The following is a 22,083-nucleotide window of genomic DNA, read 5'->3' as shown; positions in this document are numbered from 1 at the left end:
CAATAAGTAGGTAGCTTTCATGTTTCGTTCTCCCATATTAAAATGAATCTCTAACCGAATTACCACAGTTTGCTGAGCATTCTGCATGACATTTTGTCATATACACTCTTTTATTTATAAGAACCAGTAGATTTAAGTTCAGGCTGACTGTTCTTACTTTTTTCGAAAATCTGAGCCTCGATTGTTCTTAATTTGTTCTTAACTTAATAGGGTGAAAGCAATGCGATTCCTAGCTTATCACTCTAAGGAGGTGTTCAGGCTTTATTTGCCAAAAGGTGAAGAAGGCAGCCTTCGTTTGTCGACAAATTTGAATATTCACCAAAAAAGCACATGGCTAATAATCCTCGATTTTGAGAGAAAACTTTTTCAAATTGCATTTTGCGGAAGCTCAGCCTTAGCTTGCTCTTAATTTGTTCTTAACTTTTTACCAATTTTGAGGCTCGTGTTCTTGTAAAAATTTTCTTATAAAAAAAAGAGTGTATATCATTCCATCTTTGTAGAAAAGCTTTTCTTTTATACAAACGTTGCAAAATTAGACTTAATACCCTATTTACTACATAAAAGTACTATATGAAAGCCAAGACAAAATTTTGTTGTGTCGCAAAATTTTTTCTACACAAGCTTGAAAGCAAACTAAGCTCTGCTTATATAAGAAGATGTTTGACAGTTTACTTATTTTGTTTTTTCTAATGTCCTCATAACAGTAGCATCAATAAAATTTGCGACAGTTCTCCTTATAAATCGAGAATTTTTGTTGTAGGCTTTTGTAAGTACCGTAATTACTAGTTTTCTATACAAAGTTTATTCTCCTCGCATCTTGAAATATTAGCTCACGTTGCATGTCGATAATGCCAATCAATTTTTACACATATTTTCTCACTGTTTTCTCACTATTTAATTGAAATTCTAAAACATGGTTCAGTTGACAGGTAAAAGCGTCTTCCTCTCACCATTTGAGCATAAAGTTTGGCCACTTGTAAACACGCCAAACAATTTGGAAAATTCATCCTAAAAATGCTGAACAACGTAATTTCGAAGAACGTAATCAACCCTCCCCTTTCCTCTTTTAAAAAAATTTGGTTTTGAAAATGTAGAAGTTCAGCATTTTTAGGGGGGTGGCAAAATTGAGGGTATTAGGAAGAAAAATTGGAAAATAAAACAATAAAACACTGCTTTTGTATACTCAAAGGAACTTCGTTTTAAAAATGTGTGATGAAAATAGCTTTTTTCAAGTAATACGATGATTTTTTTGTTGTGCCAGCCTGAAGAATCACAGTAGATCATGATTGTTTCTGACAAAGCCTTTTTGTGTTTTAGGTGTATTTGATCGATCTCGTCCATTGCCAGCTGGCATGCAATTGGAACAGGTAAGTTAAAACGTATAAAATGATTCTATTGAGAACCATATATTTTCTCCAATATTTATCGTTGTCTTGGGAAACGCAAACGATTATGTTTTCGTAATTTTGTTGCTTTGCCTTTTTTTTCATGTTTCCTTTATTTTCTGAGGAAAGCCTTCAAAGCTTGTCCTGTGGAACAATAAACATTTTTCTGAACTCTAATCGCAAGATTAGCTGTTGTCTTATCAGCAGCAATTACAATTTAATTTTCATCCCAGAATCACAGTTGTTTAACCAAGTTGACGTTTTCACAACCGATTACTAAGTCAAAATTAAGATTTTTAATCTGTTATTTGTAAAAGGCCTTCAATGCAGCAAATCGTCTTGTTTCCAAATCCTACCAAGCATCCACCTAAGTACTACATGCTTTCTTTTTTTTGGACCGAAGACCGACATATGACTCAAGCTAAAGTATGAACATTATAGGGACACTAGCCAAGCATAGCAAGTTTTACCAAAATAGACATGAAGTTGAGGTTACTTCAAAAGCATAGAACATTTACAATGGTTCTTAGGTTTTTATTGTGATAATTTTATTTGAACGATTTCTATTACTCAAACATAACGTTGACATATCATTTTCCGTTAAATTATCAAAGCTTGAAGTACAAGAAAGCAAAAAGTCGCTTAGATGGCAGCCAGGCAGTTGTGTTGCATTGATATTAAATATGTGGTATATTTTTATATATAAGGTTATAAAGCCAATCAGATTCTTTGTTTCAGTTTGGCAATTTAGCCAATCAGACATTGGACCGTTGTTTCGTCATGTTGATCTTATTGCGGCTTGCATTTACGACGTAGGCTAGCACTGTGGGGACTTAAAAAGAATATACAACCCACCATCTTCTTAGTGACAAAAGTATCTTTTCTCTAAAATGCAAAGACTTTGGATCATGTATTCTTGGATAAATTTTCCAGTAAATATTGCCATTGATTTATAGTGGGTAGAAAAAGTCAGCAATTTTCGTTCGGAGTGGACCTACAAAACTTGCCATCTTAGATCGTATCCTCAGCACCTTTTAGTGCAACATGTAACAAGCACACTCCGGGCTTGTTTTATGAAGTTCTTCGCTTCATTGTAAGATTGGCTTCTTGCGTTTCTTTCTGTTCCTTTCAATGAACATCTGTTTCGTCCAAATTTATTGAAGTATAAATATTCCTCTGAATCTGTAACTACAAAAGAACAAGAATTGCATATACAAAACATCTGCAAAACAAACTTGTCAACTAGATGCCTATTTTAAGCCTTCTTTATTGCTGCTTCATTTCTGTTCCGAATTAGTCATGACTGTTACGAGTTTGACAGTTTTAAAAGACAGTGCTACCTTGGTTTAGTTTATTGATGGTGGTCTATGGTTCCTAGCAATAATACATTTTTAAATTTACATACCAACTCTAACTAATGACAAAATTAATAGGGGTGGGTGCGCAAGAGTGATGGGTTATGCCCAACTCTACATTGGAGATTCGACTAAGACTTGCAACCAGAGGACAAGTATGCTGACTACAGAGTCATCATACCTGCTATGAAAATGCATACGGTCCAATGTTTACTGTCCAAATTGTCATTTTTGTGCAGTGTATTTTCTTCTAAAAAATCTATAGCATGCTAAATAGTACCGTCATTTTGCTCCTACCTTTAAATTCTTATGCCGATTTGATGCATCCAATTGCTTTTGATTATTTTAGGCTGACGGAACTGCATGGATGGCATTTTTTTCAATAATCATGCTCGGTATTGCTCTCGATTTGGCAGTAGAAGATCCTTCATATGAAGATATGGCATCGAAGTTCTTCGAACACTTCATCGCAATAGTCGATGCCATGAACCAGTTTTCTGGCTGCGGCCTCTGGAATGAAGAGGATGGCTTTTACTATGATCATGTAAGATTTGGCAGCCATTCGGTTCCACTAAAAATCCGATCAATGGTCGGCCTTGTTCCCTTGTTCTCTTGTCATGTTTTGGAAGATGAAATTATTCAGAAACTTCCAGGTTTCAGAAAGAGACTGAACTGGTTCTTGAAGAACAGGCAAGATTTAGCATCCCAGGTGATTTAGCCATCTATGTTTGTTTGAATGAATTTTCAAATTTCATTTTTCAAATATCTAGGCCCCGCTTTGTCGTGATGCAAACAAGCAAACATATATTTGCATTTCTATATATATTTATATATATAAATGCTTTAAGCTTTCTTAGATACTTATTGAAACCCTGTTTGCATTAGAAACCCTGTCAATATCGTTCATTGCATCGATGTGTTGTTAGGTTTATCTAGAAGAAAGAACTTTTTAAGAGGGCCACTTGGTGCCTTCTTTCTTTCATGTCATAGACTTCCCCCATACTTTTTGCCTTAATGTTTCCAACTGAAAGTATGAAAACATTTTTGTTTTGACGTTGCGCAACATCTTTCTTTTTATACTAAAATGCGTGCGGTACAATATGATGAATCTAAATAACGATCAATGTAAATAAATTGTACCAGGGAAATTTTTTTTCTAAAATAATAAACGATTGGACTTTTTATCTTTCTTAAATGTTTTTGAATGTTTTTTTCTTTCTTTTTAAGCAATTTTCTTACAAGATCTCACTATGGTTTTGAGAACTTGAGGTCATTTTCTTTGATAAATTTATCTTTCTTTCTAGAACTACTTTAAAGGCATCTTGCTACCATGCACCCTTATTTAGAGAATGCTGCCTTTCTACCTCTTTATAATTAATGTCGACTTACATGTATCTAGATTTCGTATATGAGTTCTGGCGCTGAGTACAATCATCTTCTGGCTGTTCCATCACGTGATCGCCTCGAGAGAGTCTTGAAGTATATGCTGGATGAAGAAGAATTCCTCTCTCCGTATGGAATCAGGTCGTTGTCTAAGTATCACCAGAAGAATCCGTATCATTTCAGCTGTGCAGAGTACGGGCAGGTCGGCAGTGTAGAGTACATTCCAGCTGAATCGAACACTTATTTGTTTGGTGGGAACAGTAATTGGAGAGGACCCATCTGGTTTCCAAGTAAGGGTCCTTTTCTCCCTAATAGAAAAAGAGATTAAATTTATTTTATGTTTTGTTGTAAGTTAGGCTTGTAAAAATTTCGGGGAGGGGGCTCGTGCTTATCAAGATTTGTTGACTGCTTTTGAACTCTAGGGTGCTTTGAGAAACTGTTAACTTAAACTTTCTATGTAAAAACCATTATGACTTACTCTTTGATATAAATGAGTCTTCAAGGGTCCTGTTATTTAATATAAATGATGTTTTCTTACAGTGAACATGTTGATAATTGAAGCTTTGGAACGTTATGATTATTTCTACGGTGACTCTTTTCTTGTGGAATGCCCAACTGGGTCTGGAAACAAAATGAGATTGAAAGACGTCTCCGTAGAACTGTCTCGTCGCCTTGGGTCGCTTTTCGTAAAGGACAACATGGGAAAGAGGGCCTGTCATGGGGATGAGGCAAGGTATAAAGATGACAAGCACTGGAACGATCTTGTACTTTTCTATGAGTTTTTCGATGCAGAGAACGGAAGGGGATGTGGTGCAAGGTATGTGTTTGGTAATTTTATATTGCGTTTGTCGTTGCTTCCATTGGTAGGTTTATTGAAAAAAGACGGTTGTGAAAGCTGACAGTTTTCATTGCATAGACTACTATCAGTTTTTTGGCATACTCAATTGTGTGGCTATTCTGTAATTGTTATCTGTGATGTTGTGACTTTTCTTGCTTTTTTAGTCATCAAACAGGCTGGACTGCCCTTGCAGCAACATGCCTCGCCAAAGTAGCCAACGAAAGGCAAGACAGGCCAAAGGATTAGAGTTCTTAGGTGGTTTCGTTTCTATTGCATCGTTGTGAGCACACGTGGGGATACAATACTTGTCATCAAGAAACTTGATTCAATTTGTAGACTGATATTCTAAAAACCAATTAATGAAATCTGGACGACAATCGAATATCGATATTTTTTATTTTTGCACCGCACAGTTTTTAACACTTGATTTGAAAATAATATTTTTGCAAAGTATGAATATATAATTGTTTTTAGTTTAGTCTTTTTCTAACGACATTGTTTTTGTCTTTTTTATGAAAACAAAAATCTAATTACGTTAAAATTTGAAACAATTTAAGTGTCGTAGATTGTACTCTCGACATGTTTTGTTCTATACAATTTTATATTTCGAACCACGACTATGTTAGAACAGAGCTTGTTCTGGCAGCAAAAAATTATCTATTTTTGCAGATGTTTTTACGCAATGAATTAAATCACTTGTCCCCCGAATATCATTGCTTTGCAACTATAAGGCCCTTCATTATGGGATATTTATCTGTCAGTTTCTACTCTTTGGTCCTTGTTGCCTTTGACAGGCATGCAGGGAACCCACTTGCTTAGTTGGTGATGGATTTGAGTAAATAAAAGAAGAAACAGTTTGCTCACAGAATTTTCTTGCGAAATGCTTTTGGAAAGCCATTGCAGCATAGACGTGTAGTTAGTGCATGCTTAGAGGGTATGTATGTTTTATCCCCTGAAAAACAGAGAGGGATCTGCCCTTATGATTTAAAACCTTATTCGAGTTTGTACTCATGGTTTTGTGTGAAACTTTCCATTCTATCATATGACTTGATTGGGAATTGAGAGAAACACAAATTAACGCATACTTTCTTCCAATGGGGCTGACCAAAAATATCTCCTTCTTAATTTTCAAATTGTTTCTGTTTTCTGCTTGCCTGTTACAGACCCGCCATGATCAGCTCGGGAGGCCTACTAACAGTTTTGCTGGACTGTTTTTTGCTTCTTCGGTGCCTGATTACTGTTCTCTTTCATTTTTGTAAGATTATTAACAAATCAAAAGATCCCAACCATTCATGAAATTATGCTCGAATCTCAACTCCTCCCTCCAATCGCAATTAACTGCCGTCTTTTCATCGTTTTTTCTCATCTACCATTATTCAAGCACTTAAGATTATTTCAGTATCATAATTAAAAGAAAAACATACATTTATTTTATTATTCTGTATTTTAAAAGCACTCTATGTTTTAACCATTATATATTTATGAAGCTCACTGAATGTATGAAACAATGTTATTGTCTTCCTTTGTCTTGTAATCCTTTTCATTTCGAAGAATATAATAATTCCCGTATATTTGAGTGTCGCAAATTCCAAACATGACAATAACCTGTTTTAATTTGCAGGTGTTGATTTTGCTTGGAAGCCCTGACTTCGATTTGACGCTTTATTTCCGAAAAGAAATCGCAAGGCCTGTGGTTCTTGTCAAGTTTCAAAAAATTGAATTGCTGGCTTGCCAAAATGTCTATGACCCTAAATTTTTGCATGAAGCCCATACAACGCATCCATATTTGCTACAGTAATCTTAACAGATGTTTTGTAATTGTTATGTTCACTATCTTTCACAATTGTTATGTTCACAATTTATTTTTTAAGAATTAGTGACTGGGGGTTGGAGTGAAAGTATGGTGGGCGGAAAAATTTTCAAAAATCAATTAGTGGGGGGGGGGGGCAATTACTGGAGAGTATTCTACTTCTGCGAAGCAGCATTTTCAGATGTTCGATTCCCCCGTGCCCCGTTGTGTTGTTGTTTGGAGATTAAATTAAAGATGGCAGATCTTTCCTAGTGACAATGCAGCAACGACAATTGTCAGGCGAAGAAATCCAATAAAATGCTTATCTGTGTCCATTGCCGATGGTGCTGAGAATATAAGGACGAGAGCTTCACTAGTTTCGGGAACAACACAGCTGTCAGAATTTCTGGAGGAAAATGATTCGGCTATTGTTGAAAGGAATTTACTGTAGGTAGCCTTCATACATGTCCAGCAGGAAGATTTGTGTCTAATGTAAAGCGCCTTTAGAGAAAATGGTTTTAACAAAGGAATACAGAATTCCCCTTCCACTCACAGTTGAGGAATACAGAATTGCGCAACTTTATACAATAATGGTGAGTTTAAAAATACAAGTTTTCCTGCGATTCATTTTTTATATTTTTATGAAGATCCTTAAGGTCATTGCCGACTGCCAGTTTCATCTTGCATTATGAAATGCAAAGCATCCTTTGATAGGCTATTTGAGATGAAAGCGTAAAAGAATTTTAAAGAAGATTTGTTTATACATAGTCTGTTAAGTTTTGGCAGAATATGGAAGGAGTCTGCCATAGAAAATGATTTATATTTGTCCGACATCTGTTTCGGTAGATCGTTTTCAACCATGGTGGTGTGCATTATGTCTCCTTTGTATCGTGCTTAAAAAGCAGGTGCTTGAAATGATAAGATGATCAAGTTAAAGTAAAAGTTTGTAATCAGGTTGCTAGTGGCAATGGCTAGAGAGAGTTTATGCTGAGTTACCTGCAAAATGACCTTTGATTTCTTGTTTGAAGCTCCTTATATTTTTTATCGTATCGATTAATCTCTAATGTCTTGTGAGCTAAGTTGGCTTTATCAAGTTTATGGCGCAATGGATATTGAGCTATATTGGATTTCCATTTTGTATGTTAGGAGAATCTTTTAAGTCTAATCAATGCAATTTTCAATGTTGATCTTTCTGTTAGGATATATAATGAAATGATTTAAAAGTTGAAGTTCCAACAAGATAGCTGAAAATTAAAAGTAGTATCTTAGGCATTTCTTCCACCGTCTTAGGCATTTCTTCCACCGTTTATTAGTATGCTTCATTTACAGGCAGAGGAAATAGGTGCATAATATTAAACATATTATTTATAAACCCCCAGCCTTGTTGTCTGCCTGCGATATATATATTTTCCATGCACACAAATTTCCCATCTGTGTGCTTTGCATTTTGGTCAAGCAAAATGCCTTCTTAGGTTTGACAACAGATGCACAAGCCTGTTTCCTTGATAACCCATCATGCCATAACAGCTATGCCACATTTATGGGTAAATAACAAGTGACAACAGGGGGGTACCTACCAAGGGGTGTCAGGGGTGGTGCACCCACCCCCACCCCCCACTATTTGGGAAAGTTGGTTGGTAAATTTTACAGATGGTCGGTAAATGTTATGGATTGTCGGTAGATGCCTATCTTGACTTTTTATAGCATATTGGTGTGTATCAAAAACTGTCCAACCTAAATCAAAGAAGTAATGAGCAACAAGAAGGATGACTCTACGCCCAAGGAACCGAGAATTTCACAAGTAGGCTGATGTGATATGTGCAGTGGCCTATAACTGCCATGTACTAAAATTAAACTGATTCGCATACAAATGAAACTGATTCACACTGAAACAAAGGCATTCATGGATTTTTGGATTTTGAATTTTGGTCGGTAAATTCACTCATTTACATCCCTCTCACTCGAAATTGTCAAGGTACACCCCTGAATGACAATATCTGTATCAATAATTCCATGCTCATTGTATTGAGTTCTTGATAAGGTCAAATGGTGTTGGATGAAATTCTCAACCAGCAGTAACAATTTAGCAGTCAAATGCCATTCAGCACAACCACAGAAAATTTTGAATGTGTGAGATTCTAAATGAACATTTTCCTTTTTTCTAAATGAACTTGTCCATGCAAGAAATGGAGTTTCCAGTCTTCATATGCCTAATATTTTCTTTCACATACTCCATACTCTAATATATATAGCTTCAGATACCCCCAATTAAAGAAATTCATTGCTTATTGCAGGTTCTTAGCAAGGTTTTAAACATTGAATGTTCAAGTATGTCTAGTTATTGTGTTTGAAGATATATGTTATCTAAGTTTGAATGATCATCTAAGTTTGATTGATCTGTCTGATAGTGGTTGTTCCTAGTTACTGATATTTGCTTGCTTGAATTCTTTTAGAAAAAGAGTAAAAACGAAAGCACTGGAAGTAGCAGTCGTGTGGAGATTTTAGAAAATGTCCCATATAAAGATGGCCCTGGTGGAAATGGGCAATACACAAAGAAAATATATCATATTGGTAGTCATATTCCTGGCTGGATGAAGGCTTTTTTACCAAAAACAGCTTTAAGAGTTGAAGAAGAAGCTTGGAATGCATACCCATACACAAAGACACGCACAACCTGTCCATTCATGGATAAATTTCATCTTGATGTTGAAACTTACTATTACTCTGACCCAGGTCTCTTGGTGAGTAACTGTTTGTGGTTGGTGTTTGTTTTATACATTTTGCTTCAGAAGGAGTTCAAATTACGTATGATAAACTTCAAAGATTTAATCTAGTAAATCTTAAAAGGTCTGATGTTTTCTCAAACATACAATGGTAAAACCAAATTTAACAAAGTTAAGTCTATTGTATACAGCCATGATAGACATATGGACTAAATTTAAAAATCAATTTAAAAAGGTACGAATAATAATTAGCTAGGTGTGTAATGTAATGGTAATTGCTTTTAAGCCAATTAGAAGTCGAAAAGACAAGTTTATATTTTATGAAGCTTCAAAATCAAATTTGTCACTCGAGAGGAATGCTAGATTAGGTCCTGTTATCTTTTTAGTAGATAGCAGTGCGAATGTTTTGCTACTTGAAGTCATACATACATTCTGTCAGGTATTCCAGGATTTAAGTTAGTGTCTTGTTGTTTATTATTTGTGGATGAAATCTTGTTTTATGTAAGTTGTTTTTCCTTAGAACAAAGCTGAAAATTTTTTGATTGAAGAACATTTTTAAAATTGAGAGAAAGATATTAACCAAATTGGTTATATTATACCAACAAAATCTAAAAATTTAGCTAATATTAAGAAATTATATATAATCATTTCTTTGCAATATCTTTTGTAATGAAAGTTGCAAATCTTGAATGTTTCCATTCAAAGCAAATCAAGAACTGCAATTGAATTCCGCATACCCTAAAAACCAGACCCTAAGACCCTTAGAACCAGGTGCAATGATGGTGCAATGATGACAGTTAACTGTGCTCAGATACTGTCTTATCGGGGTGAAGACCCTTCTGGTGTTTAAGGTCCTTTTTTAGTGCTTGAGGGTCCTAGGTCTTAGGGTCTGGTCTTTACGGTGTGCCTTGGAATCCTCAGGGTCTAATGTTTGTGGATCTGTTTAATGTGACTTTTTCATTCAGCTGAAATGTTTTCACTCATGTACCACATTCAAAAAACAAGATATTTTTGCAAACCTCCCTCTGAGAACAAAATGTCACAAGCGTTTGCCTTTTTCTGATATATTTGAGAGACATTGAAATTTGCAGCTACAAAAAGAAAGTCCATTTAAGTTTCTTTTGAAAAGTTGAATTCAAACCCTGTAAGTTTTAACTCAGAACCTAATCAACGTTCTAATGAAAATCCTTAATGAAAGGCTTGTAGAATTTCATGTAATTTTTGCCTTTTTGCCATTTTGCCAATGTTTTCTATCATTTTGGTATATAGGTTATCAATTAATATCAAGCCAATGATTTATGCAAATAAGATTTTTAATTTTTGGGATGACTCTGCCATAAATATGGGATTATATTGTTTTTTGTAGAATATTTCATCAAAGTGAGGATCAAATTCTATTTCTTGACAAACCATTTGTGCCCCCTTAATTTCAGTAGCAGCTCCCTTTGAAAGTGACACCTGTCTATCATCCCCTGCAACTCACACAGTGATAACTTCTATCAGTTTTGGTTAACATATGACTTTTGTTGATACTGCAAATTTCAAATTGTCATCCAACAACCAAGGCTCAGTATTAGTTTCTTTGACATGAGCTGAGCCATATGGTTATTGTATGCTTCAATGTACAGTTCAGCAGGTCTGATTTAAGGCACGATTCAATGTAGTATGACACCATCTTCTTGAAATATATGTTGAAGGTTTTTATGTAAAGCGGGTTGTGACAACATTGTCAACATGAATTGGCCTGTTCTATGATAACAATTAGAGAAAGCTTTTGTGAATCTTAGATGCTTCCACTTTCCTATACTTTTTGTGGTATGGTTATTAGAATGTTTGTTTTGTTGTAACATCTACCTGTGCTTTCGAAATCTACATATATTTCTAAGTGTTTGAAAGCATCCTTTTATGATAGACTTTGGGTGTATTGCTTATTCTTAAACTGCAAGTCTTTATGCGTCTGTCTCTTAGACCCTTCCAATATTCGAGCATGTGTATAAAGTCAAGACAAAAGGACTTCCTCCATTATCTACGTTTATTTACGTAATTTACGATTCTTGTACCTGCAGGTTTCGACAATTAACAGTTCATAATTTATTATTTACTGGAAACAAGATAAAAATCGCGGTTTTTGGAAGTAAAGCTGCGAGGAGTAGTTATTTATTCATGATTATGACGTTTTGGATTTCTTCACTTCTACATCGATTTAGCCCACGCATTTCTCTACACTCAGCTTTATGCTTACTGAAACGTTCTGAAAGTAAATTTTTGCCTTAGAAGCAACAATCAAGATAACCCCATTCAGTCAAGATATCTTCAAATGCTCATAACAACTGTCTTTACATATTCGAATTAACCACAAGTAGCCTTACGACTTGGTAACCTTGATTGGTAACTTTGAAGGAACAATGGATTATAAATGTTCTCTTTTTTCTGACATTTTTGTCAAGGAAGAAAGCGTTTGTCAATTGTGAAGGATGAACAGACGAGTAAGCTGGAATAAACTGTTTGATTAATCTTTTTTTCTTTTAGGATAATGTATTCAATCTCACAGCAGATGAAAGAGCGAAAGTTTCTGTTGGCAAGTCTTTGTATTATTTGTTTTATGGCATAAACCATCCAAAGCACGAAACATGAAACAATTGTCTTAATGACATCTTCATTGCAGACTGCCCTATCTTAAACAAGGAAATACAGTAAACTCCCGATAACTCGAACCCCCGATAACTCGAAAATTCGCTAAGTCGAAATACTTATTCCCCTTGCCAAATACTTTCATATAACCCCCTCCCCTCCCTCCACCGACAACTCGAAAATTCGCTAAGTCGAAATACTTATTCCCCTTGCCAAATACTTTCATATAGCCCCCCCCCCCTCCCTCCACCGACAACTCGAAAATTCGCTATCTCAGACCATTTCATTGGTTTCTTGGAGGTTCGAGGCATCGGAAGTTGTCTGCATAAAGAATTGATTATCAAACAAATGATAAGGATATGAATTGACAATGTAGAGGAGCAATTCACTTTTCAAAATAACTCACGAGAGTTCTACCAAAACAAAAGGATCTCTAAGGATGTTCAGATAATAAGAATTTTCCACGAAAGGAGTTTTTCATGATTTGCTCCTGGGAAAATTTAAGCATTGCAATGCCGATATATAACTCAAGCTACTCCATGTTGTTTGGTTATACGTGCGTGTGCCTGCCCCGATAACTTTTGCCATGGCAATTCATCAACATTACGAAAAGGCACACTAGGGTATCGTTTTTCATCAATTCGAGTTTCTCTATTTCTTTTTCCTTCTATCACTGCCAGATATGATGGTCAGCCTAACTTTCTTTTCTCCTGGCTAGACAGGATATTATCTACCAAAAACCTGCTTTTTATAAACCATTGGTATATTATGAATATACCTCCAGATTGTAATTTGTTTGTAGCTCTTGGCCTGTTCCATTACACGCTCCTTGAGATCCCGCCAACCCTGTCCATTCGTTGATTATGTCAATTGTCTAGCCAAAGCTTTTCCGGTAAAATTTTATTAATACGACAACAAAGATTAGTTTTTACAGAATCGGTAATTGGAATAAAATCGTATGATGAACCTGGACATATATAAATCGTATGATGATCTTTGCACAGATTATTCAGTTTCTAGATTGTTGATCAACAGAAGATGCTATGGGGAAAATCTGCTTGTGTATACAATTGTATTGAGACAATATACCAATAGAAATCATATGCTTTATACAGTTTTAAGCGAATATGCGTTTCGCCCTGTGATGGCCTTTAGATAGAATTTTGTATACGATTTTAATTTTTATAAGTCCAGAATTCGTTACGTTTTGTTCACAGAAGGGCAAATCGGTAAAGGCAGATCGAAGAAACGAAAAATTTCTTATGCAAGCAGGTTTTGTGTGTTTATGGACCCAATTTTTCTATCTACTGTAAAATTCATCTAGGGTCTATAAGTAATACAATCAATAACATTTGAAATTTGGCAAAGTATAAATGATAAGATAAATCTAGATGATAAGATATGGGCTGGGAAAGGACTTCTCTTTAGAGAGTTGTCTGCTTGATGTTTTTTGAATAACAGAGCGCATTGATGAATTATTAACAGGCCAAAACACACGAATCAAATCATCCAATGGTAATTTCGCCAATTTCGGTTTGGAAACCACAGCATTTTGGGTCTCAAGACCCTGTAATTCCTCATTAAACGATTCACTTTTTCGATAGCAGTCAAGAGCCGACAGAGTTTTTTCTTTAAGTGGACAATAGTAGATTTTAGAAATGCTTAATGCGAAATTGCCGCCACCTTTAGCTAGTGCCGCCACCTTTAGCTAGCAATCAGCTAAGTGTTGCCGTCGTAGAAGATGCACTGCTGCTCTACCAGGATTTTTAACCCATGTTATGCGATAATATTTCTATCAGACAAATCGAGATAATTGTACTGTACGATATCACTGCCTTCAAAAACGAAATGATCAACTTTGTTCGATTAAGAAATCGTACTGGCCTACAAAATCGTTCCGTAATCTCTCTTTGGCTCTGCCCGACGCTAAACTATGCTTCAAAGCAGAAAACAGGATACAATATGTTTGTATTCTTAATATAAATGTGATTTGAAAGGCTCAGGGACAATCACAGGACTGAGGAGACTTTGTGGTGCTCTGCATTTTTATTTCTTTTGAAGTTTTGTACTTTTGTCAGAATCATATGAAGAAAGAGATAAAACGCATCTGCTTTCTTAAAAATTTATACTCTAAATAACTTTTAAAGTATCAGAAAGTGTTGATGAAAAAATAATAACAAAGTGCATACATGAAATTTCCCAGATACTTATTTTTGTGTTAAAATACTAAGAGAGATGAGTTAGAAAGCATTGTAATCGTAGCTCACTTGTAAAAATAAGCATACTGTAAACGGAATTTGTTTCTTTGTGAGGCCCACCTATACTTCGAGTCTCTGGGGCCATCTGCCCCCTTGCCCTCCCCCTCAGCAGCTCTTGGGGACGATAACCTCTTTAGTTATTTATTTACAATGGTCTTCCAATTCGAGCTAATGGTAAATGGACTTGTAGAACGTGATGGTATTAATTGTAACAACGAGTTCTTTAGCGACGTATCAATCAGACAACTGGACTTTATTCTAGACTATTGTTAGTTTTTCTTAACAACTAGTAGCTACTCTATATAAGTGGTAACTTCATCTTATTGCTAGAACTACTGTGAAATCGTTCTATTCCATTTATTCTATTCCTATTGCCAATGATCCGATAACTATGCGAGACGTCCAGTTAAATCTTTATATTGTACTCAGATGTTTCTGGCATAAAAACTCAGACTGTCAGTCGTGATTTACGGTTTTTTCTGATTTACGTAGAACCTCTTAGCTGCTTTGTTTGCCACCGACAAATAATTCATTCAGTAAACCAAGAAGGGTTTTAGACATGTAAAGAAGATGCCGCACCACTATTAGCAGAAAAAATAACGTCGGGTTAGCTGCTCACCAGGAACCGGTTTTGAAATAAGTCGGCAGATACGCTGTATATATCACATCTGTCTGTATCAGAAATCAAGAAGATCCGCTGATTTTACAATCATTTCTTAGGCAAGCAACCGCTCACATCGCCCTTTCACTATTAGGTTCGGCACATGAGAAATGCGACGTTTGAACAAGGCCTAAACAACCATCTGCTTCTCTGCCTTCCGTGGGCTCTGCTCTGATTTGCCTAGTTCAATATACATCTTATCAAAATTTATAGTTTTCTACTTGTATGTATTTATGTGTTCTAATATCCTACATATGTCTTCGACCGGATTCCCCTTAATTTGATCCTGTATTTTAAAATGTTTTCTTTTTCAGGTTCGTCTTCTTTAACCAATTTAGATTTATCTTGAGAATTTTCTTAATTGTTTCATTTTTCTTCACCTTGTCTTCTCTGTTGTATTTTTTATGTTATTACTATTTTTAATCTTGCTTTCCTATGTCCTTTTTTATCTTTGTTTTCATAGTCTTCGTTTTCATCGTCTTTTTCTTAATGGTCTTCCTCCTCTTCGTCTTCATCGTCTTTGTCTTCTTCATCTTCATTGTCTTTGTCTTCATCGTCTTCGATCTCTTGATTGTGATCATCATCTTTGTCTTCTTCATCTTTGTGGTCGTCAAATTGATTGTTTTCGTCTGGATTGGCTTCGTTTTCATCGTCGTTTTTTTCATCGGCTTCATCGTCTTCATCGCTTTCATCGCCTTCTTCTTTATCGTCATCTGACAATTATTCATTGTTTTTTTCTATCTTTGGTGATGTTTAAAGCATCACAGTTTCTTCATCAGCTGCTGTACTTCGCTTTTCCCTTCGATTCTTTCTTCTTTTCCAACTTCTCGTCTTTTCACCTTTCTTCTTCTTTTTTCTCTGCTTGTTTGCGCATCATCTTGAATATTTTCTAACTGCAAAACATGCACTGAGATATATCTTTTGTCACTGCCATTTTTTACAAAGACTCCTTTCTGTAACAACTGGTTTTTAACAGCTATCTGATCTTATTACAGACTTGATCGATCCAGTTAAAGATTCATATCCCTCTAACTACTATAACCCGGAAGAAGATCCACGACTGTTTATTTCCAAGAAGACAAAGAGAGGCCCTCTTCAGGATGATTGGCTTAATGATTATGTGGCTGATCATACAAAGCGACCGATCATGTGTGCTTACAAGCTTATCACGGTCGAGTTCAGATACTGGGGCATCCAGGTATTCTTATTCAGTAGTTATTTCCAACATTCATTTATGTAAATCGTCTAAAATAGAATAGAATGAGAATTACTGTTCTGCCAGTGTGTCCTATGATCCTCAATGCCATTTAGGCGGGACTGTACACGCTTTGGTGTAAAGAACAGGCCAGTTCTAAGCTGTAACTACGAGTTTTACACTTAAAGCGATCATCAGGCAAGATATTGTATATAAAATTTTTCTTCGGTTGTATTGAAGGACGGCAAAATGACGAAAAAATGTCCCGAGCTTTAGTATCTGACAAATTAAACCGAGGCCGTAAGTGTATTTCCCTGAAGTTGTAAACGAGACCTGTATGCTTTTATGTTATACGGATCAGCAATATCTGTACCTTGGTCAGTTTTGGAATTTCTGGATTGCCACAGTCTTGAGTAATCCTTTTGGGGTATACTTTTTATGTGCACTTGTTCAAATTCAGCACCATTTAATGTTTTTTAAATTCATTTTATAAACTCACTTAGGTCATGATAGTTTTGAAATAAATATGTTTATTGCGTAAACGTTTCAGAGCTTTCACAAGCTAGTAGCAGTTTTGAAATTCTACTTTGTTTCCTACTTTTCCTTTGAAGGCACAGGGCGCACAGTGAATAACCTGCCCAGTAGCCTGGTCTCGTTGGCATTCTTCTGTGTGCAAGCAAACTCGATGTACACATAAATTGGCTCAATTGTTTGATCACAGAAAGCTGTTTCTATTTACACCCCAGTACGGGAGACTCCCATCATACCAAGTTTTGGGTATCTTAACTATGACAAGATATATTTACAGTTGTAGTGGCCATAGGCAATTACATCTAAATATTTGTGCTCGCAAACCGATCACGGCCCACAAGCAAATGGCAATTAATTATATCTATGCAAAGAATAGTGCCCAAGCTAACAGCATGCTCGGTTACAAATGTACTTTGTTTCCATGTACTCTTGTGGCTTTAATCACAAATGTAATGTTGGTGGTGCAACATGACTTTTTGCAGATGCTTGTTCTCAGCCAATTTTCTCAGCCAGCGCGGTATATGGCTGCGTGCCAGGTGGAAAACTAGCATAGCTTCTGTAATCCAGTTGCAAACATTTTGATGTTTGCTGGCTGCTTCTAGTTTATGCTGAGGCATAGTGATTTTGGTACTCATATTTGCATTTCTCTAGAGGCAATCTGCTATCAAGTCCTCTCCTGTCTGCATGAATCCTTTAAAGCAGTGCATCTGTAATTCAGAGGTTTTAGATAAGTCCAGTAATTCAGAGACAAAAAAACTAATGAAAAAATGAAGATTATTTCCACCAGAGTATTCAATTCAATAGTTTCTGTCTTCCAGGTTTCAGTGGCATCGCATCTGTCAAACAAATGTTTGCTTTCAATAAATCCCTCTCCATGTCTTGGGCGTTGGGCGATGATAATTCATCAAAAATTCAAAAGACTTATGGTTTAATTTTGAAAACATGGTTTTTGCCAGAACGGATCTGATACAAAAAGGCATCTGCTTCCTCCAAGATGTCCTATTGAAGGCTCCAGAGTTTTGAAGCTATTAGGGGCTGCAAATTGTATCATCAGACAGAAAATCCACATCACAACATTGAACTAGTCGTGCTTTTTTTGTATTTTAAGCTCTGGTTCTTGTATCATTTTAACTTTATGGAATTTCTCAACACATTTTTGTATGCATTCTTTTGATCTATTGTTCAGAAAATCATTTCTGTAATTTATTCTTTTTTTACTGATGCAACTTGCATCAATACTTCGCAGTAGTATCTCTAGGAGCAGTGTCTCATTCCTTTCTTAATAACTATAGCTTTCTTTAAATGTCTTTATAGTATGCTTGTGCTAGGATGACAGATTTCATTATTTTTTGCCACCCCCATACACCCAGGTCCTCCCCCCTCCCCCCACTCCATCAACAGTTGTAGCTACGTCCCAGAGGCTCTAAGAAGTGAGTGATTTAAACAATTCTCTAACATTTTCCTACCAAACTAACAGGAATATCTGTTAGATATCTCCACCAAGTAGCATAGTATATACGACTCTCTCTGATAAACACGGCATTGAAGTCTTGAAATAGTTAATATATATTGCTAACAAATATACATATTTCCGCCATATTGGAGTAAATACGGTGTTTTTCATTGGTAAATGGGTTGTGAACCAAGTTGTTTTTCTTCCGTTAGAACAAAATTGAACAGTACATTCAAGACAGCGCCCGAAGGACCGTATTGGTTGGCCATCGACAGGCTTGGTCGTGGCAAGACGAATGGTGCTCTCTAACAATCAATGACATACGGGAATTTGAGGCCGAAGTACAGAAAGACCTTTGCAAAAGCAATTTTGATGAGGACCAGGGGCATGGACATGAACGAAGAGGCTCTGATGAACGTAGAAGGTCTCTGAAAGTGGATCTCAGCCTTTGCGTAGGCTCTCCAAAAGCAACCAGAAGTGACCAATCAACCGAAGAGCTTATTCTTGGAATTCGCATGACAAGCATCGAGGAAGATTCGGAAGAAGGCTACGAGACGCCAGAGAGTGACGATGAGTACGTGGATGCCTTGGGTGAGTAGGCTGTTATCGTTTGACTAATTAACTGATTTTCGCAATTACCCAGCGATATTAAATGTTTAATACAGCGTGACTGTTAAGAGGTCGAGACTCCATAGATACTTAGACAAGACTGGTACACATGGGCTATAGCTTCCTGCGCCCGAAACTGCAAAGGAACAAAGTAGCAAGGTTCTTTTTCTTAGAAAAATCCATAGGAAATAGCTTTGTTATCTTTGCTCATGGCTAAATTAAATTATTAACAATTAACCACTTTGCAAAGGCAGTTCTGGGGTCTCAGACAAGTTTAAGCTGGCTAATATTGGTTTGAACAAACCACGACAGGCCTACATGATATAGACTAACGAGGAATGATGTTTTAATTCGGTGTTTCTGGGGTATCTCGCCCAATTTCTGGCAGGTAGGTTATTGCGAAAGGAGCTGAGGAGGTGTTGGACTTATTTCCTATAATGTTTTAACATGAAGACGGGGAAAATGCATATCATATGTTATATCGCCTTGTTGGCTGTTTGCCGCCCTTGTATTTTTTCTTAATTACCTAAAATGATAAGAGAAATATAATTAAAAAGGCTGCTCTTGGCAGACATTTTTATTAGGCATTGTTTGAGACGGACAGTAAAAAGCCAAATTTCTATAGTTTCTGATTAAGTGTGAGCCGATCTGTTTTTGTATCTTATCTAAGCAACGTCAGATTATCATTAATTTTAGAAAGTAACTTGTCTTATTTACATGATTATATAGTCTGCACTTACAGTAAAAATGTAAACAAATTTGAGGAACAATTGATACTGAATTAAGCAGAGCCTTATTTTTATGGTGCATCAGCTTGATGATTTTAAAGCTTAAGAAAAATGTTGATAAACTGAATGACAGTTTGTGACAGTTATGCGGTTCCTGGTCATAATATATATTCATTGTTTCTGTGTAACCACATCAATATTATTTGAATGGAATGGGCAAAAGTTTTCTCGATGGAATGAAAATTCTGGACTTTATTCTTAGAATTAAGTCTTAGAGACTAGCTATTCGAATGTTACGCATAATGTTCATTTTTCATGCAAAAGCAAAACAGTTGATTGACTTAGAACTAATTCCTTGTCTTCACAGTTTTGAGGATAATTGTATATGAGATTTAAACGCCTCAACATTGTTGGCACTTCGACATAATGTATCATTCTATGGTCTTTTGACGATTATGTCTGAAATAGCGAAGTCAGACTTGAATGACATATGCAAGAAACAATGACCGTAACAATAACACACAAGCTAAATATCAGAAGAATATCATTTCGTAGCAGCCAGGGTGCATTCCATGTTAGAACCACGCCAGAGAAATTTCAACCTATTCTAGTTGCTACGCCAAGTATAAAACATACAAGCTTTCGATTAATCTATAGTTTGCTTTGCTTTTACTGTCCATATCAATATAATCAGGCTGTCTACGTATTCTGTACAAGTACCGTTTTTGCTACGCCGATCGCGAAAATTTATCACGTACGCCAATGCGCCAAGGCTCGCAAATAGCAAATTTCACGCCGCTACACCGAGGAAAAAGCTAAGTCCACGCCGGAGATCTCCGGCGTAAACTACATAGAATGCACCCTGGCGTAGCAGGGAATGTTTTACAGAAAAAAAGTGACGACTATAAATCGTTTTTCAAATGATCAAGAAGCTGATTGATTTTTCGAGAAGATAATTTATCACCCTGCCTTCTTCCGCTTAAAATGTTGCTCTTGTCGTGGACATTTTCCTATCTTTTTAGATCCTTTACTTTATTTCAACTATTGGTTCTGTATTTCTGTTAGATATTTAGTGTCCCTCAGTGTTCCGAAGTCCACTGTCAGTTTTCTTTTAATCGTGTAATTAATTTCTTAATTTTTGATTATAATCGTGCAAGTAATTAATTAATTAATTTTCTATTTAAAATACATGTTTTTACATAAAAGAATCCCAGACATTGCATATTTTCTAGAAAAGAAATAAAACCTAACTGCAACTGTAAATTATGTAAGCAATATATCACAGATTTGCGATTTCTTTAGTTCTTGTTAGCTTTGTATTCTTGTAAGCTACATTTTATCTCATTATTATCATGTACTTTCATGTGGTTGGCGTTAATAAGTATCAGCTATAAAATAAGCCAACCCTAAATAAATAAATTATTATTTTTTTGTCATACATACTTAGTATTAGTTCAAATATGTAGAAAATATTACTCAAAGATGAATACTGATTTTGGAAAATAATCAAGAAAATAATACCGAAATGTATTATGGTAGTTATTGAGCAGTAATATTGTCTTTATTATATGGAATCATTTGGAACCATAAGGATGGTTCTATGGAACCATCGTAAATATTTGATTACAAGCGTCTAATAGCAGTAATATAAAGCGTAAGAAGTAAGAACCGCAGGATAGGCTGTCCGCCAGATTCTGTGAATCTTGCAATGAGTATAAATATGAAGATAAAATTCAGGAACAAAGCAAAACGTCCACGAGAATCCAATGTGATTCAAAATAAATAAAATAAAACGAATTTTGCCCCGGCAAACAGGGCTTCATCAGAGAAAAAGTAGTTTCCAGGGGGCAATATTTTTCTAACAATAACAGGAATTTACTCCTAAAAACTTCTGATAAGAAATATTTTCTGATTTTACTGCTTTGCTGATAACCAAACATCATTGATTTTACCGTTTACTGTTTATTCAATGCATTATGCTGTTCTCTGGACAAGTAAATTTTAAATTTGCTTGCAAAAAATCTTCGATTCTTTCCTTTGACAAGGGCTTTCCAAATTTATTAATGAATCATTGGTCAACGCGCACGGGTGTAGCTGTAGCGCCAAAATCCTGTCGCAAATCACTTAAATGCATAGGTTTTTTGTTGGAATACAGCCAGGCGTCACAATAGATAGCCTAGCATGGAGTAATAACATAAGTTGCATTAACTTGTCAAAAACCTCTGGTTTGCAAGTTGAGACGTCCCTGAACATTATCGCTCTCATTAACAGTTAACGAATGTGATATTTCATTTTTCAGACGATCTTGGAGATGATTTCGGGAGGTTTGCAGTACGTACACCTGTTGAACAGCTAAAGAACGATAAAAAAGAGTGTATTCTGACCAAAGAGCTTAATTATCCTGCTCAATCTGTTGATTCGTCTTGTGATAACTTCAAACATTTTCAAATACCGAGAGAGGTAGGTTGAAAAATTGGCTTTGTCAAGGAAATTTGCAGAAAGCATACCTGCTTCATTATATTTAAGCTTTTCATGTTGCCTCGT

At 35.8% G+C, this 22,083-nt stretch overlaps 3 protein-coding genes across 3 annotated transcripts in view; 2 read left to right on the top strand and 1 right to left on the bottom strand.

Moving 5' to 3' along the window:
* LOC135683249 (uncharacterized) overlaps nucleotides 1-7,343 on the top strand; it is a 30,418-nt gene extending 23,075 nt beyond the window's left edge. The window contains exons 9-13 of the mRNA XM_065198459.2: nucleotides 1,318-1,367; nucleotides 3,090-3,449; nucleotides 4,140-4,413; nucleotides 4,664-4,940; nucleotides 5,126-7,343. Of these exons, the coding sequence (XP_065054531.2) occupies nucleotides 1,318-1,367; nucleotides 3,090-3,449; nucleotides 4,140-4,413; nucleotides 4,664-4,940; nucleotides 5,126-5,207 (1,043 nt within the window). The 3' untranslated portion in view covers nucleotides 5,208-7,343. The remainder of the gene's footprint in view (nucleotides 1-1,317; nucleotides 1,368-3,089; nucleotides 3,450-4,139; nucleotides 4,414-4,663; nucleotides 4,941-5,125) is intronic.
* Nucleotides 7,203-22,083, top strand: part of LOC135683248 (protein retinal degeneration B) — a 36,878-nt gene continuing 21,997 nt past the window's right edge. Inside the window, exons 1-6 of the mRNA XM_065198458.2 lie at nucleotides 7,203-7,343; nucleotides 9,204-9,491; nucleotides 12,003-12,051; nucleotides 16,019-16,221; nucleotides 18,415-18,793; nucleotides 21,839-21,999. Coding sequence (XP_065054530.2) covers nucleotides 7,263-7,343; nucleotides 9,204-9,491; nucleotides 12,003-12,051; nucleotides 16,019-16,221; nucleotides 18,415-18,793; nucleotides 21,839-21,999 — 1,161 coding nt within the window. The 5' untranslated portion in view covers nucleotides 7,203-7,262. The remainder of the gene's footprint in view (nucleotides 7,344-9,203; nucleotides 9,492-12,002; nucleotides 12,052-16,018; nucleotides 16,222-18,414; nucleotides 18,794-21,838; nucleotides 22,000-22,083) is intronic.
* On the bottom strand, nucleotides 14,969-15,957 carry LOC148959942 (uncharacterized). The gene is made up of 2 exons (XM_089109257.1): nucleotides 15,918-15,957; nucleotides 14,969-15,736 (listed from the first exon to the last, which is right to left on the bottom strand). The coding sequence occupies exons 1-2, from the start codon at nucleotides 15,955-15,957 to the stop codon at nucleotides 15,510-15,512; spliced, it is 267 nt and encodes an 88-aa protein (XP_088965383.1). The 3' UTR covers nucleotides 14,969-15,509.

This window comes from Rhopilema esculentum, chromosome 7 (genome assembly GCF_057945365.1).
Source record: "Rhopilema esculentum isolate cy_ngs chromosome 7, ASM5794536v1, whole genome shotgun sequence".
Classification (NCBI taxonomy): domain Eukaryota; kingdom Metazoa; phylum Cnidaria; class Scyphozoa; order Rhizostomeae; family Rhizostomatidae; genus Rhopilema; species Rhopilema esculentum.
This window is presented reverse-complemented; position numbering and strand designations above follow the sequence as displayed.